The following is a 17,650-nucleotide window of genomic DNA, read 5'->3' on the forward strand; positions in this document are numbered from 1 at the left end:
AGGCATGAAGACGACAAGGAAGAAGAATGGATGATGAGTGTGAGGAGAGAATGATATAGATAACATATAATGTCTAGGCTTTCCTTGTTGACGAAATAGTGAAGTCATTACAATATAGTAAAATTCTGTAGCGGTGCTTCAATCAGTAAGGAAGTTCCGCAACGTGGGGTTAAGACTTCTATCAGCGACAGAACCACACCACCAAGGCATCACTTTAACCGTCAAGTCCTTCTGACAGTTATTCCCAAATGACATGCATGCAGCATTAACACAGACTGACAGAGGAGCAAGCAAGGGAGTACAGATGAGAAGTGGATAGTAGGACAACTCTTACCTTACCTTACCTTACCTTACCTTACCTTGCACAAGCATTCGTTCATAAGTTTTTGTAGTTATTGAAAAACTCGGCTCAGTACCACAGGACTTCGACATATCACCAGCCCTGATTTCATCTATACAATCACCCCAATTGTAGCTAATGCTTATGTGCAACATTTTGATCCATCTATTTATCTATCTAATCAAAAAAGATCAGCCGATTAAAATAAAAAATCTAAAGTAGCCTCACTGTCAGAGAGAGAAAAAGAGTGAGAGAGTTTGATAGAAGGAGACTTCTCGTGTGTAGGAGTGAGAACAAGGGGAGTGTGGGGGGAAAGCGTGTCTCCATGATATAAAAACTTTTTTTGTCGTGACGCCTAATGTTACCTGACAGTTGTGTGGTCTATCAGTGAAGTGTGTTGACAACGCTGTTAACTCAAGTCTGCATTCAAAGTGACAAACACACACATAGATCTGTGTTATATACACTTGTCTGCTCCATGAATTGTCTGTTTCCTCACTGCTCTGGATTATTATAGACCATGAAGAACTCTCATCTCTCACCCACATCCAGGTGCTCAGTCTTCCATCATGTAGTTTGAATAAGAAGTTAATTGTCCCTGGCTGCCTAGGACACATACCTGTCCCCACTGCTAAAAGTATTTTGGCATGTAATGTATGTTCACATAGAACTGAAATATGAGTTCTAATGTTGTTTACGCCATACGCAAATAATATTACTTGCTTGCTTAATTCGTACGTATCCGAACGCCAGAATGTTTTATTAATAATAATAATAATACATTTTATTTTGGGCGCCTTTCAGATCACCCAAGGTCACCTTACAGATCCTAAACGCATACATCATTAAAACATCATAAAAACAAACAAACAAACAAAAAGTAATAAATAAAAACTAAAAGCTAGTGAAGTGCAGAGAGTCCAGTTAGAGTGAATATGCCGGTTTGAACAGGTGAGTTTTGAGTTGGGATTTGAATGATGTTATGGAGTCCGACTGTCTTATGTGTGGAGGGAGGGAGTTCCAGAGTCTGGGTGCTGAGCAGCTGAAGGCTCGGGCACTAGTGGTGCAACGGATCACCGTTGATCCGTGATCCGTACGGATGCCTCTCCACGGTTCGGCACGGACGTGGTCCGCGGATCGGTTGATGAAAAAAGTTGCGCGTGTTCACGTGATGACCGCATGTTCAATCCACACTCACTCGTCAAGCGCAGCGGTAGTCATGGCAAGTGAAGGAGCAGAGGAACTTGAAAAACCTCCTGCATCTTGTAAGTCACATGTATGGGAGCATTTTGGTTTCCCTGTGAAATACAGTGAATGCTGAATGTGATTAAGCCACGTTATGAAACTCTGTTGCGCACCCACTAGACCAGAGGCCGTCAATACGCGGGCCGCATCCGGCCGCCTATTTATGGCCCCCGAACTGTTATTCCTTCACTCTGTGTTTTGGTCGGGTCACTGCGTGTTTACCGGGACTTGTCTCCATGTCAGATACGCAGACAGGCTGTTCCTGGGTCACTTAGAGTCCACTGCTGCGAGTGCAATTTTTAACTTTCACTTTCGTTTCTGGAGCGGTTCGCATATTGGCACTTTGCCAGCTGTTGGACCCTAGAATGCACGAAAACGGTGTGTTCACAGTTTGCAGCTCAAAGAAAAGTGGACGGTGAAAATCAGCAAATGAAAGAAGAATGAGTGAAACTTTTGAAGTTCCTCTGGTCCTTCACTTGCCATGCCATGAAATACAGTGAATGAGGCAGGACTGGGTCCCCAGATATGGTGCTTTGCACAAGCTGTACATTTTGAGTTGAATCTTGTTTTTATTTAATGGGCAAAGTGTTTTACAAAATAAATGGAGGACAAAGTTATATTTGTCTTGTCTTCTTTTTTTTTTTTTTTTGCTAATCCGAAAAATGATCCGATCCGTGACTCAAAACCGTGAGTTTTTTGATCCGTTGCACCCCTATTGGGCACCCATGGTAATGAGGCGTGATGCTGGAATTGTTAATAGTCCAGCAGACGTTGAGCGGAGGGAGCGGGAGGGAGTGTATTCATGAAGGAGGTCGCGGAGGTAAGTGGGGGCCAGGTTGTGAAGAGCTTTGTTGGTGAGGAGAAGGTTTTTGTAGTGGATGCGGTGTTGGACAGGGAGCCAGTGAAGTTGGATGAGAACAGGAGTGATGTGGTCAGATGATTTGGTGCGGGTGATGATCCGGGCGGCCGAGTTCTGAATGATTTGCAGTCTGTTGATCAGTTTGGTGGGGAGTCCGGTGAGGAGGGCGTTACAGTAATCGATTCGGGAAGTGACAAATGAATGAACCAGGATTTCGGTGCTAGATTGGGACAGTGAGTGGCGAGGCTGGAGATTATTGCGGAGGTGGAAGAATGCAGTCCGGGTGATGTTTTGAATGTGTGGTGCGAATGAGAGAGTGCTGTCCAGAATGACGCCGAGGCTCTTCACTTGAGGGGAGAAGGGTACAGGGAATCCGTCGATGATGATGGGTGGGGCTGGGGTGTGTTGAGATCTGGTGAGGGTGGATTTGGAGCCGATGAGCAGGGCCTCGGTTTTATTCCCATTGTTTTGTATTGATTCGTGAGTTCAATCACGCAATTCTTGTGAGATGGGAGGTGTTCCCTTCAAACGCCACTCCAGTTTGTTGTTGCAAACAAGGCTGACCTTGACTACATTGAATAGTGAAGCCAGTTATGCTAATTGGGTAGTGCTAACTTGCGAGTACAACCAATAGCTGGAATCAAGTGACCGACAAAGGTTTTCACAATTTACCAGATTATCCGGTCTCCTCACTCACTTTACTGAAAGTGAGTTCATCTTTATTCCTGTTCCCTAGAAGCATAGGTAGTGTCACATAGGCTTGGGTTCTGAAAACCGGTTCTATTTTGGAACCGGCTCCAAATTTCTCAGATTTGTGGATTCAATAAGGAGCGTGCTTTTCGGTCCCGCTTTTCAGTTCCTAACAGCAACATAAATCTGTCAGGATTTAACCTCAGTAAGAATTTTGCAGTCCACAGAAAGTTTTTCTCATCTGCTAGGACCTGCTGTCTCTGCGTAAAATTACGTCACATTTGACCCAACATGTCAACAAAGTAGAGGATAATGGTGGACAGTAACAAACGATCCAGAGTTTGGCTAAAGGGACTATGATTGCTACAAATGGTACCGACACAGAGGAAGCATGTCTATTATGACACTTCAACATTGTGTTAATTGTAGAGACTGCTCTGACTTCGATGTGCTGTGGTCTCATGTTCATAAAAACGCAGTTGAAACGGAATCGCTAAGATTGAAACGGTACCAAACCCTACTGTCACAGAGATCAGGGAACACTCAGATATGATCAATTTGTCCTATATTTACCAGCTGAATTAACCCCTGTTGGTCCGTTTGCTCATACATCAACAGAGGATCTCCATGGTGATTGGCTATTGCGGCACAAATAATAAGCTGACGATCAGTTTTTTTCATCTTTCGCAGAGAAGCAAATGAAGCGAGTAGAGAGTTGGAAGTTTCACGTATTCGTCTGTCACTCACTACGATCTTAAAAGTGTTGCGGTGTAGGCCATTAGGTCATTTACTTGTTTTGTAACATGTAGGTATGTTTTAGGCATGTTAAATCTGAAATAAAAATACCTATGTCTCCTTGTATTAGCTCGTCGACCTGTTACTGACATCCATCCATCCATTATCTTGACCGTTTATCCCGTTAGGGGTCACGGGGGGCTGGAGCCTATCCCAGCTGGCTACGGCCGGAAGGCAGGGTACACCCTGGACAGGTCGCCAACCTATCACAGGGCCAACACCGAGAGACAGACAACCATTCACGCACACACTCACACCTACGGGCAATTTAGAGTGATCAATCAACCTGGTGAGCATGTTTTTCGACTGTGGGAGGAAGCCGGAGTACCGGAGAGAACCCACGCATGCACGGGGAGAACATGCAAACTCCACACAGAAAGGCACCTGCCGGGCCCGGGATTTGAACCACGACCCTTCTAGCTGTGAGGCAACAGCGCTACCCACTGCACCACCATGCAGCCCCATTACTGACATAATGCGCACATATAGATATTCGAATGGTTCAAACCTATGGATTTTTTTTTGAGGGAATATTCAAACGTCATTTTGGAGCAATTTTGACAGCCCTATTAAGAAATAAGTAAATAGAAGATAAAACATCACTTAAAAAAGCAATTAAATGAGTAGTTGGAAAACTAAATTGAAGAGTTAACGATATAATATTAAAGTCGATATAAAGTGACATTAAAATGATACATTTTATGAAGTTATAAAAAAAAAAACTACATAAAAGCCAGATTAGATAGATGAGTCTTTAATTGACTCTAACAGAGGAATTCAACAATGTACCAGGACACACAACTGAATCACCCTGGTCAGCAAACACCCACATAGTACAACTAGCTACTGTAACATCATGACATTTTGAAAGTCTGCTTTTGATCAACCTTAATCCAGTCTGACTTCTAGTGCCAGTACATGTTGTACAACCTTCATAGCTCCAGTATCAACAGTATCACCTAAACCTTCATTAAGACCTGAAGACCACAGAGAACATACTCACACAAACCAACACCAAAATGACTTCTAACCTCCACCTACAGCGGTCCATGGTGAGGAGCCTTCTACACAGAGCTCGACATTTTATCAGTAATGAGGATGATAAAGGAGAGTTCAACAGGTCATTGGGAAACTCAGAGTCAATAGGTTCAAAGAGAGGACAATATGAATATCAGCCATGACAGAGATCAGGAGAGACATTGCTGTCTTGACAGGGTCATCCATTTGGGAAGCACCCATAAGGGAAAGGATGAGTGGTGAATTAAAGTGACTTGCAAATGCTTTAGGTTAGACTGAGGAGGGAGGAGGTGAGTCATCATGTGAAAGACAGGATGCTACGAGCTGGGCATATTGAATCTAACAGAGGAGAGAATACATTTGTATAAAATGATGGTTCATGAACTAACCTTTACAGAAATGAAACAGGTTAACATTTAAGACTGTTTCAGCTTGTCCGTGTGAGGATTTGCTGCTCTTCTTTGTTCAATATCATCTTTATCAGGCGACATTTTGAAAACATTTCCTTGACAGTGAGAAGTTGGAACACAATTCGGCGTGGTACTTCTTACCTTCATATGAAAAAAAAAACAATTTTATCCAGTGGTATCCATCATCTTATCTCCCTACAGGATAGTAAAAAAACACATTTACAAAAAGGTTGAACAAGTCTTTAACAATGCATTAGATGACAAATGTCAACTTTTGGAATGGATATAGAAAACTGGAGCTTTTCTGGTGCTGCTGGAGCATAGGCTGTATAATTAATAGACGTAGTGTCCATGATGTCACCCATCTGTTTCTGAAGCGCTGTTTCAAAAGCCGATTGTTGGCAGGAGCCATATTGGAATTGCTGAACTCAACCAGACTTTGTCCACGCCTGTGCAAGGTAAAGAGGCGGGCTTTGAGCCTCCTATCCAGACTACACTCATTCTTTGTACCAGGCTGTAAACGTTTTTATTTCTGCTTTAAAGATCAGCTCTTTTTGAATTTGTGTGTGTGTGGTTTCCAGTACTTCCGGAGCCAGACTCAAGCGGACACTTCGAGAAACTGCGGTTTAACACTTCTGTATTGGCTTCGATTTTCTCGGCTGAAAGTTTCCGCTTTGTACGAACACATATACAAAAAGGCTGAACAAGTCATTACATGAATGATAAATGTCAACTTTTGGAATGGATGTACATAAACTGTTGCTTCTCTGGTGCTCCTGGAGCGTACGAACACATCAGTGCTCATCAGAGAGACAGGAAAGAGGAAGGTGGATCCATATTAATTATTCCAGATTGTTTCCTCTTTGCCACTAAGTGGGCTTGTGGAAAAAAAAGAAAAAAAGGCGATTTGATTCTTTTCAGTTGCCACTTGTGAGTTTCTCTTTAGAAACATTGATTCTGTGCTTAACGACATCAAGGACTTCAACAACATGGCCATCGCTGAAGGGTCCCTACAGCAAGCTTTAATAGACAGATTCATAGCCGTATGTCACATACTGAAGACATGATTACACTCATTTCATGCATGGATGTGACAAAACTCCCACTCCCTCTTTGGCAGGTTACATCTGTACTGTCAGGAGTAATGACTCAATGTACACTGGCTGGTAGAAACACATGTACCACAGCATATTAAGTCTAAAACAAGCTCCAGTAACAGTCCTGTGTGGGAGTAGCTGAATGTGGATGCCAATATTTGCAGTTCTATTAGCACATCGACATACAGTTTTCATCACAGCTGCTCCTCCTGCACATTCCTCATATTGTCTTATGGTAGCAAGGCAGGAGATATGTGACAGACTGACATTAATGTCAGAATCATTCAACCCAAATGACTGAACACTACAATGAACAGACATGCCTCCCGGGGAAATTTTCAACCCACTGTGTTTGAAATTTACATGTTTTGAAATCATGAATCTGGCCTTGCAGACAAACACAGTTTTTTGGGATTTTGCTTTTGTAGCTTAACACAGCACATTAAGTCAAAGGTTCAAAACCCAGCCCATATGGATGAGGAACACAAGCCACATCACGCTTGTAGTCATGCATCAAATTCAGACTTAATCTTATACCAAGCAGACTCACCATGATTTGAATACAAGAATTTGAGTATGGAATCATTAATGAGATTGAATAATCTGCTGAATATTACTTAAACATGTCATTTGTGTCAAATGGCACATGCAGTTCTTCTATTGTAAGCTCTCCAAACATGAGGAAGCCTGGGCTCTTCAGATCCAGCAGTCATAAATGAGACTATTATGACTGTTTGTGATGAGCTGAGTGTCCTGCTTTAGATGGCAAATGCAGTCTAATCAGCATTGCCATGGTTACCTCATAGCAACTGGGACTCTGCTTGAGAAAGACAGTGGTATAAATAATTTGATGTTGCTTATCTTAAGGTCGATAAATATTTCAGATTAGTCTTACTGTCTTCATGGGATTTGACAAGCTGTTGAGGGGAATTGATGCTATTTTGGACTGGAGGTGCCAATAGCTGTTCCCATATATATATATACATATTGACATGAAGCTGTCAGAAAGAGATGGAAAATTCCCTGATGCATAAATAACACAATTGTGGTACTCCAGAAAATCATTGGCAGCTAAATTAAATTCAAAAATCTATTATTGTAAGCAGTTTGTATCCTCTTGCTGCCTCTTGCACAGAAAGGCAGGAAATACAGTTTGATGTATCCTAACTCCAGTAGCCAGAATGAGCTGCAATCAGTGATGATAATGTACGTATTTTTCATTTAGAATTTTCCTAATTGTGGTAGGGTGAAATGTTAAATACATTTAAGGTGTCATGTCTAATTTAACAAACTAAATATTAATCTATGAATGTCTGTTCCTCCGTCCAAAAATGCAGTTTGTGAAACTTTGCTGCACTGTGTGCCATGATAACTTGAAAACTTACGTACGCAGTCCTGGTGTGGAATTTGAGCTTACCCTCGGCCTACGTACAGATTGATAGATGCCGATCTTTGCGTGTAAATGATCGTACACCCAGTTTTTGTTCGTAAGTGCCAAGGTGAGCACTAATCCTGCTAATCAATCATTTTAGCTGATGGCAGTATTTTTCTTGAAGGTGCAATAATCATGGAAATGGAAGTGTCAAAGAAATGACAGAGAAGCATAGACTGTATAAAAAAATCATTCGGTGACGTCACCCGTTCCTGAAGCCTTGTTTTGAAGCCAATAATCAGCAGGTGCCATATTGGAAATGCTGAACACAACCTAACTTCATCCGAGCTGGTGTGAGGTAAAGAGGCGGACCTTTAGCTTTTTCGCTAACAGCTACAGCATGCTATACCTGTCAATCAAATCAGCCACTTCCTTATTTGGGCAAAACTCAGAACTTTAATATCTTCGAAAATACCAAGTCATAAAAAATGTATCCCCGGTACAGTATGTGCCAACAGATAAATTAGCTTCTCAGCCCTAAACTGTTTTTATTAACTAGGCTGTAACATGTTTATTTATGCTGCAAGGATTGTCTTTTTTGAATTGGTGTGTATGTGGTCTCTGGTGTTTCTGCAGCCAGCCTCAAGCGGATGCTCGATCAACTGCAGTTTTTAGCATTTCCCTATAGGCTTCATATTTTAAGACCAGGGTTTGCCGCCTGTAGAGAAGCTGAAAAACAAATCTTAGAACATCAGGGTTTCCGCTGTCTTGCTTTGATTACAGGAACCAGGTTTCTTGAGGGATTGAGGGCAAAAAGTTGTTTAATTTTCTCCTCATTTTGGATGAACCATTTATACAGAATCAAAATGTAGTATATAATTTGCACAACTGCTTTTCATTTAAACAATGAAGTGAGTAATCATACTGTAAAGCCTTGACGCAGAGGTTATTTAAAAGCGTGGTTATTTTTGTATTAAGACTACAAAGGCACACAAAGTCACGGCAGTTGATGGAGGGGGAAATGAGTGGTGATTGGACGCAGCCCAAAAAAGACCACAATTGCTGTTAGTTCATCCCGCCCTCCACTGGACCACGCAGAAGAGGTGGAAACACTTGAAACTGAAGAGTTAGTCGCTTCACATGCTGCTACACAAACTAACACTTCAAAGTGGTCACAGTGCTGTTAGGATGAAATAGCTCAATATCTACATAAGAAGCCATTCTTGAAGCAGAGGTGAACTACCTAAATAAGAAGCACCTCATCTGTTTTTTGATTTGGAGACTCTACCACACTTTGTGTTTGTGTGTATGTGTGTTAAAAGGTTGCAGGAAGTTCTCTTGGCATCTGTGTGTGTTTTTCCTGATTATCTGTGTTTACGTGTTCAGCATCAGTGAAGCCTGGAGGATAGCTGTCAGCTAATCAGGCCTCTGCTCTGCTCATAAACCCTGGAATAAGCCCTAATTAGTGTTTTAGCCCTTGTTTGAGTAATGTTTTGTTTTGTGTGTGTGTGTGTCTCTGTGTGTGTGTGTCTGAATAAGTTGTCTGTTTTGTTAATAGAAATATGCATGTATTTTATTTTATGTTGTTTCTTTCTACACATTTTTATGTACCACCATTTTATTTGATGTCATTATGCATTAATGTTGGTCTCTATAATGAGTTAAAACTAAAATATTTGCTTCTGATACTGCCTTGAAGGATAACTCCAATTATTCAAAATCCAGTTTCAGTACTGCCGTACTTCTTTAAGGTATCTACAAATACAGAGACATTATGAGAGAGAGCAAAAGAGTATTTAATTGGAAGAAAAACCAGAGCAAGTTTGCCCGAATAACCTAAACCCAGTAATAAGTGTAACTCTGATGTCTTTAGTAATTCCCCACAACACCGAAAAACTGAGTTCACACAACCACACGTACCGCAGGTGAAGGATGAAGCAGCAGTGAGCGTGTCTACAAACCATGAGGGACAGCTTGGGTAATGTTCTGTTAACCTCAGGTTTGTATTCCTGGTGTTTGTTCACAGACATTTATTTATGTTACTCGAGGGAAACATAGTTCAACTTTATCTGGCAGCGCCTCACCTTCACCTGCTGTGAGAAGGTTGACATCCCGCTGTTTTCAAGCAGCTCAACTCTCTCTGGGGGGAAAATCCCCTCTGGTCAAACATGCTTGATATTTGCATTGAATATTGAGCAGATTAGCTAAACAAGCTAGCCCTAAAGTTAACAGCCAACCTTAATTCATCTGAACGCCCCTGAGTGTGGAATGAGCCTTCAGAATAAAGATGAAAGATTTTCACTGAAAAAGTTTGACTACCTTCAACATAAGAATAAGTAATAGAAAGATTAAAGATTACTGCAGTGAAACAAGATGAGAAGGCAGAAACTGTATTTTTTTTATTTGACTGTCTGTAAAGTGAACTTTGATATCCAAAAGACTCCACCCCATCAGAAGCTTCAAAGCAGCATCATGAATTTCCTCTGTGTGTATACTATAGAGGAATCAATCTGCTTTTCTTTTCTCTCAGCCCTTTCTTTTGTCGTCAGATTAATGTGCTACAATTTCCTTGTCTCTAAAGCTTTGTCTGTAGTGTTCTTTAAAAAAGGCTGTGCTGAGTCGACAGCCTGTGAAATCCTGGCTCCTTGTACAGATTTAGTGTTCCACTGAAGCATCTGAATCCGTTTGTTAGAAACACGCTTAGTGTTATATCTGCCTCTGGAGCCACAGGCTCTTTTAAATTATACTGCAAAGACAACTATTGGTACTTAAATTCATCAAACACAGCAAAAGAAGAAAAAAGAGCAGTGTTATCTAAAATAACCTCTGGATGTTCTTGTCTTTGAGTATCACATGCAAATGATGGAATGTAATGTTTGTAGATGAACTTGTTTTAGAAAACTTTAAAAGAGGGATATTTCAAACCCTTTTTGATATCTCTAAAAAGTCTAAGTGGGCTGTGTTAGGCCTCGTCATTTAACCTGACTGAGGCAGAACAAGACACACTGAAATTAAAATATAATATTGTGACAATTTTTATACATTTTCATACAAACCTTTCAAGTTTGTGGTTTCCAACATCCTTCCTGGTGCCATCAATGTTGTTTAAATTAGAAGCTGTGATTGATTATTGGCCCCCATTGCGTAGAGTAGTGCACTTAACCACTTTATTACACTGGAATAACACTGGAATAACAGGTTTTAGCGTATTTAGCTTTAAGTGAAGACAAGTTCATTAAACCAAGCTTATCTGAAGTTTTTAGTTCTGTAACCGACAAATTAATTCTGATATCTATCAGAAAGGGCGACAAAAAACAGCACAAACAAAAAGTTCCTCGCAGGACCTTTAAGTAGCAATAACTTCCTCATGTCTCCTTTCTGTGTATTATTTAGCTCTTTCAAGGTGTAACTTGACCAATGACATTTCAGCCTCCTAAAAATAATTTGTATGACATGGCACAGAGTAGTGCACTTTACCACTTTATTACACTGTAATAACATTGTAATACCATTTTCTAGCCTATTTAGCTTTAAGGCAAGACAAGTGGATTAACCCAAGCTTATCTGAAGTTTTAAGTTCTGTAACAGACAGAAATTAACTCTGGTGCCTCTCTATGAGCTAAAAAGGCAAACAAGACCATTAGCGTAAACATTGATCCAGTCTCTGCAGATATTTTTTGATGCCTGTTACTGCTGTCTCTAAGGTGGCATCAGAAAAGCTAGTTACAACACGCAAATAGGAAGAGTCATGCAAGCCATCTCAATCTTCACCGAAAATATTCTTAATTTGTTATTTTCTAAACTAAACACAAGCTTTAAGAATGGATGAGCACTCAGTGAAAAAACCCACCCCACTACACCCTCTAGTGATAAGTTTAGTAGCCAACAACATGGTTCCCCATGTCCTCCAAAAGCCCAAGATAGATGGTACAGATGGACAGGGAGAGCCAGCACATCACTGGGGTTATCAAGTTGGTACCTCCCTTCACTGATGTTTCATTTAGCTAGGCCCACAGCACCTTAAAGAGGCTAAACAGTTAGCTCTGGTGTGTCGGAGCGACCCCCTTCAATGTCAGCTCCCACTGTCCAACATATCCACTAGCACAGAGGTTCCCAAACTTTTCAGTTCGTGACCCCAAAATATAGGTGCCAAAGACCCGCTACCCCAACTGTCCTCCAAAGTGATTAAATGTTGCTTCACTTCATTTAGCTGGTCTGCAGAAAAATTTGACTAAATGCACGATGCTGTGTTTCCCATGCTTTTGTGAATTAACTGTTTAACCTCAGGAGTCATACGGCAACAAAGAAAGTCAGAAAACTAATGAAAAAAAGGTTTATTTCAACCAAACTTCTATTTTTGTCAATATTTTTTCAATAATGGGTAATATATGCACTTCTGGACTACTTAAAAAGAAAAAATATATTCCTGAAGTCATCTCGCGACCCCCCATTAGTGTCTAAAAGTTTAAAAGTTTCTGTGAGGAGTTTTTGACTGGTTATGATGAAGACTAAAATTCACAGTGATGCCTCTAAGCAAACAAGATCATTAACAACAAGACTGACAACCTCTGTTTTTCTATTTTTAATGCCTGTGAGGGAAGAGGTGTCACCTACTCCCGCAGCCTTGTGAGGGAGTGGGCGTCAGACAAGACTGCTGAAGAAACAGCCATTTCTCCACAGTAGATATTCATAGTGTTACATTTACCAAAGGGCCACAAAAAGTTCCTCACAGGACCTTGAAGTAGCAATAACTTCCTCCTTTCAGTCTAGTATTTTCTCTCTTTCAAGGTATAACTTGACCAATGACATTTCAGCCTCCTAAAAATCATTTCTATGACAAAACAGTCCAGCATGCTCGTCCACAGTGCTCCTGAGGTGTTGTGGGTGCTGTCTAGAAAAAGTGGCTGTTAAATTGAGAGTGGAAAGGCTGACGCTCTGACTTATTGCCACCTCTAAACAAACTGCTATTACGTTACGAAAAACTGCCTGTGCTGTATTGATGTGTGCTGACAGAGTGGAACCTGAGTTCACGGATTGGCTTTTGAGGGTGTCGGTGCCTGTTAGTGTGTGCTTGTCATTTTCACTTTCTGGTTGCATGGTTTCCTGCCTCTCCTGCTATCTGGATAACTGCTTTTATGCCATAAAAGTGTGATTTGCTTCGTGAAAGGCTTTGCAACACACATACACACGCACTCACACACTCTCACACACAAAATGGGACTCTCTCAGTGCCTCTGTCAGTGCAATAATGTGCCTTCACTGATGAGATGGCAAGAGAGTTAGAAAGAGAAAGAAGAGAGAGATCAAAAGAGGAAGTGGAGGGAAGTGCTGGGATAGACATTTGGGAAAGTTCTGAGAGAATGCTCTAATCTGAAGGTGCTTTTGAGGACTGCGGTGTTAAAAGTGGAACAGTGGCATAGAAAAAAACATGAAGGAAAAAAACAACCATGATTACTGTAATTTATGTAAGAATATACCAGCTGTTTTCTCATCCTTTATCTAAAAATGTGATCTCATGCACATGCTCAAAAAACGCAACTGAATTAATACGAGCAAAGTCAACATCAAAGTTTACTGGTGATGCAAACACTTCCAAAAAGAGTGTCAAGTTTTGATTCGTCAGACCACAGGATGGTTTTCCACTTCACCTCAGTCCATCTGAAATAGGCTTGGGCTTAAAGAAGTAGTCAGCGCTTCATGATCATATTAGCATACAGTTTCCTTTTTGCATGGTGCAGTTTTAAAATTGTTCACAACCAGTGTTTTTCGGAAGTAATTTTGAGCTCATGCGGGGACTTCCACTACAAAGTCATGACTGTTGGGCCCAAAGATCACAGCTACCCAGTATTGTTTTATGATTCTCTGGATCTTGTAATGATATTAAGTACTGTAGTTGATGAAATCACCATTTCTTTTCCCAATTTCACACTGGGGAACATTATTTTGAAATTGTTTAACTATTTGCTCATGCAGTCTCGCACAAACGGGTTGAATCTCTTCCCATCTTTACTTCTGAGATACTCAGCCTCTCTGGAATGCCTTTTTAAAACCAAGTCAGCTACCTAATTCACCTCATTAGTTGGGAGATGTTCACACAGGTGTTTTTGTTACACAGCATTACACAACTCTTTCAGTGTTTTGTTTGGTGCTTATCAACATTTTACAAAGCGTCCATACTTTTTTGGATTTGGGGTTGAATTAAGGAAATACCTTTTTACCATAGACTGTATAAAAAATGTATGTAGTATCCGTGACGTCACCCATCTGTTCCTGAGTGCTGTTTTGAAGCCAATTGTCAGCGGGTGCCATATTGGAAATGCTGAACACAGCCAAACTTTGTCCAAGCTAGTTTTAGGTAAAGAGGCGGGCCTTTAGCCTTTTCGAAAATAACTCTAGGGTGCCCACCTGTCAATCAAGTCAGCCATGTCCTTATTCAGGCAAAACTCATCAGTTTAATATCTTCGAAAATACAGAGTCATAAAAAAATTCCCCGCCTGTACAGTGTGTGCTGATAGAGAAACTAGCTAGATCTAAACCGTTTTTTGAACCAGGCTGTAAACATGTTTATTATTGCTCTAAAGATCGTCTTTTTTAATTGGTGTGTATGTGGTTTCTGGTGTTTCTGCAGCCAGCCTCAAGTGGACACTCTAGAGCTGCAGTTTTTAGCACTTCTGCATGGGCTTGATATTTTAAGACCGAAGGTTGCCGCTTGCTTTTTACACCAACTAATACTTTCTGTTCACAAAAGTCAACTGCAGTAATCGAACACAAACTTCTCAAACACTGAAATGAAAATGTAATATTCTGAGTTTGTCTGTCGGCTGTCTTCTTTTGAAGAAATTGAAAACATCACGCCTCTCTGGTACTTTTGCTCTGTCTTTAGAACCCTTTCTGCTGCAGCACTTGTACCAGGAGAACCCATCATTATCCTGTTGCGTGCTGCTTGAATTCAGACTATTGAAACTGAGATTTGTAAAGGCTTTTCTTACCACCTTATATAAGTATAACAAAAGTAAATGATATTTTTTGTGGCAGAGCAGTGAGGATCTTATATCATGACTGGTTCAGAGGAGGAAGGTTGTGCCAATATCCCCTCTGTAAACATCTTTTCAGACTGATTGCTGGGGCACTTGATAGCTGACCATATATCTTTGTGACATTAAATCCACAATCCACAGCTTTGATACAAACAAAACAACTAGCTCTGATTCTAACCAATCTTATAGCACGTGTTACTCCCAAAACATAAAGCCCGACTGGACATGTTTTGAGTGTTTTGTCACCAAAATCGACCTTTAATTCTGTTAAAAAGCCAAAATGAAACGTGGGTGTAAAGACTGTTGAAGTGTTTTTGACTGTTCCAAGTGGGGTAAAATGTTGCAGTGTAATGAGTCATTAAAGTACAAGCACTTCATTTGAATGGTCTTATTTTGTAAAATGAGAAAAGAAGAAAGAAGAAGCTTTGAATTATGAAGTGGGATTGGGAGTTTTAGACTTGGCTGCTGTTTCTCCCCTCCAAAATCCCACAATGCTTCAAACAGAAATAGTTGAAGGATATGTTGAGGGCTAAATTAGCTATGTAGAGAGATGGTTAGCAGGTTTCATCCCATTGACATGTTATCAGAACCACTTTGTCAGACACTTTTTTACAAACAAGAATCACTATCTGAAACATACAGAGGATTCAAACTTCAATGCAAAACTCTGTAACAATAATGACGATTATGCTGTTCTCTTTCAGTGCCTGGCTGTGTGGGAGTCATTTCTTCTTTCTCAGAGACCAGAGCCAAAGGAAGAGAGAGATATGGAGGATGCTGCTTGAAGGGTGGAGATGATTGCAACATGGAGATGCCTCCTCTTTCCTAACATAAAGTACACCCCCTTTTGTCTTTTCAACACAGCCAAATATAGACTTCAAATAAATGCAAATATGCATCATGTGCAAAACAACATGCTATTTTTTGCTGTATTTCTCACTCTTTCTTCTTTTTGTCTGGCCAAAGTAATGAATAACATTCCAGCGATGACTTTGCTTCACTAAAACCCACCCTGTGATCCAAATGCCCACATATCATTGTTTTCATGCCGCTGTGTGCATTGCCAAAAATTATACAGGGACTCCTTGTGATTTTTCTCTCTCCATGGTTCTTGGATAACATTTAGTCTTTTTTGCTGCATTTTTCAAAATGCTGTGGACCTACAGTATCGTAACCAAGACAACAAATCTGAAGGTACCTGTTGGCTTTCCATTCAGTGAGGCAGCCAGTGTGAATGAAAGGAATGCCAATGTATTTCAGGGTTAGTCATCGTGACTTGGTTTTCAACCAGTCAGGACACATTATCTGTTAGTGTTATTTGTTCTGACTGGATTTTGGAAAAATGGACACAGTGTTCAGAAAAAGTAGACGACTTCTTTGAGTTTAAACCATGACACTATAATCCCAACATTTACCAAAAACAACACCATTTCAGACATAACCACTATTTTTTCCCCCTTAAACCTCAACCAAATGCTTCCTTGGAGCTCAGGTACTGACACAGGTCCAGGGAAATGCCTCTATGGCGAAATACTGAAAGGTCATTCTTATACTTGGTGAATAATAGTTAAGAATAATAATCTTGGCTCTCGCTTACAGGCTTTTTCCATTGATATTTGATTGGAAGTTCTAAAAAAGCAATTGATGGTCGTTGGTTTCTTCGTTGCCATCCTTTTCCTTCCTGTGACCACAAAAAAGTTCAAAGACCTTCTTTGTGAAAGGCTATAGTCAAAGATGTCTTGAAACAAAATATAAGCCTAACACAGATGGAAATAAAGGAATAGCAGCTTCCCACATGTCCTATTTAAAGTGTTGTAGTATGGGGAAAGCAAAAACAACCAGCTTAGACGACACCTAGAAATTCTAGCGTCTTTGATTTTTTGCCTTTATTCTTTTCACAACTTTACAACATATTTCTTGACGATAGCCAACAAACAAAGAGAGAGGAGAAAGGAATTCATATTGTTTCAGTGAACTTGGAAAGAACAACATAGGAACAGGAATATATAACAAATGAATCCAGTCTGGGGCTGTGATGGCAGCAGTACACTTCCTCATAAAGCCATGGTAGCATAGAGATACATTTCATGTCAGCGCTGTTAATGACTAGATTCAATCATGAATTTGCAAACTTGTGACTGAAAGCCTTGTCAGGTCTTGTGTGTCAAGAATGTTCTTATTTTATCACTGGCCTTGACCGATTTACTCTGACTGTTCACCAAAAAAAGAAAAAAGAACCTTTCATTAAAAAGAATCCTAAGAAATGCATTCAGTATCACACTAAGATGACTACATCCAATGAAATGAATAACACACAACACTATTGATCTCCTCTCAGTGTGCAGAAAGACCTTAAATGCCTTAAGAATTTTGTCTGTTATTTTTTTTGCCAATGGAGATTTCAAGTTTACATCTGTAATGTCTTTGTAACAGAATTCTTAATAATCTTTTATACTGATGTAACCTTTTCTCTCATCGTTGCTTTTATCAGTTTTGACTATTTAAAAAGAAAGTCTGAATAAACTCATTTTGAGATTTTGACATAACAATAAAGATGGATCTCACACTTAACTGCTTTGTTGTCAGTGTGTAGGCTGTGTAGGCTGTGTAGGCTCAAAAAGCAGAATTGATGTGAAAAGAGAATTGTTTAAGGTTCGGCTTGGACTCAGTGACTCACAAACATCAGCTTGAAGAAAGTGCTTTTTGTTCTCTGTTCATCCACTGCAAGCATAAAGTGTATTTTACAGAGTTATGGCATCTTACAAAGTTCTGCAAGTTTTCAGGGCTA

General features: G+C 40.3%; 1 protein-coding gene across 1 annotated transcript in view; it reads left to right on the forward strand.

Annotated features, from left to right (window-relative positions):
* snx7 (sorting nexin 7) overlaps nucleotides 1-17,433 on the forward strand; it is a 52,713-nt gene extending 35,280 nt beyond the window's left edge. Inside the window, 1 exon segment of the mRNA XM_034706510.1 lies at nucleotides 15,567-17,433. Coding sequence (XP_034562401.1) covers nucleotides 15,567-15,647 — 81 coding nt within the window. The 3' untranslated portion in view covers nucleotides 15,648-17,433.
* Nucleotides 17,434-17,650: the final 217 nt, after the last annotated feature.

This window comes from Notolabrus celidotus, chromosome 17, assembly GCF_009762535.1.
Source record: "Notolabrus celidotus isolate fNotCel1 chromosome 17, fNotCel1.pri, whole genome shotgun sequence".
Taxonomy (NCBI): domain Eukaryota; kingdom Metazoa; phylum Chordata; class Actinopteri; order Labriformes; family Labridae; genus Notolabrus; species Notolabrus celidotus.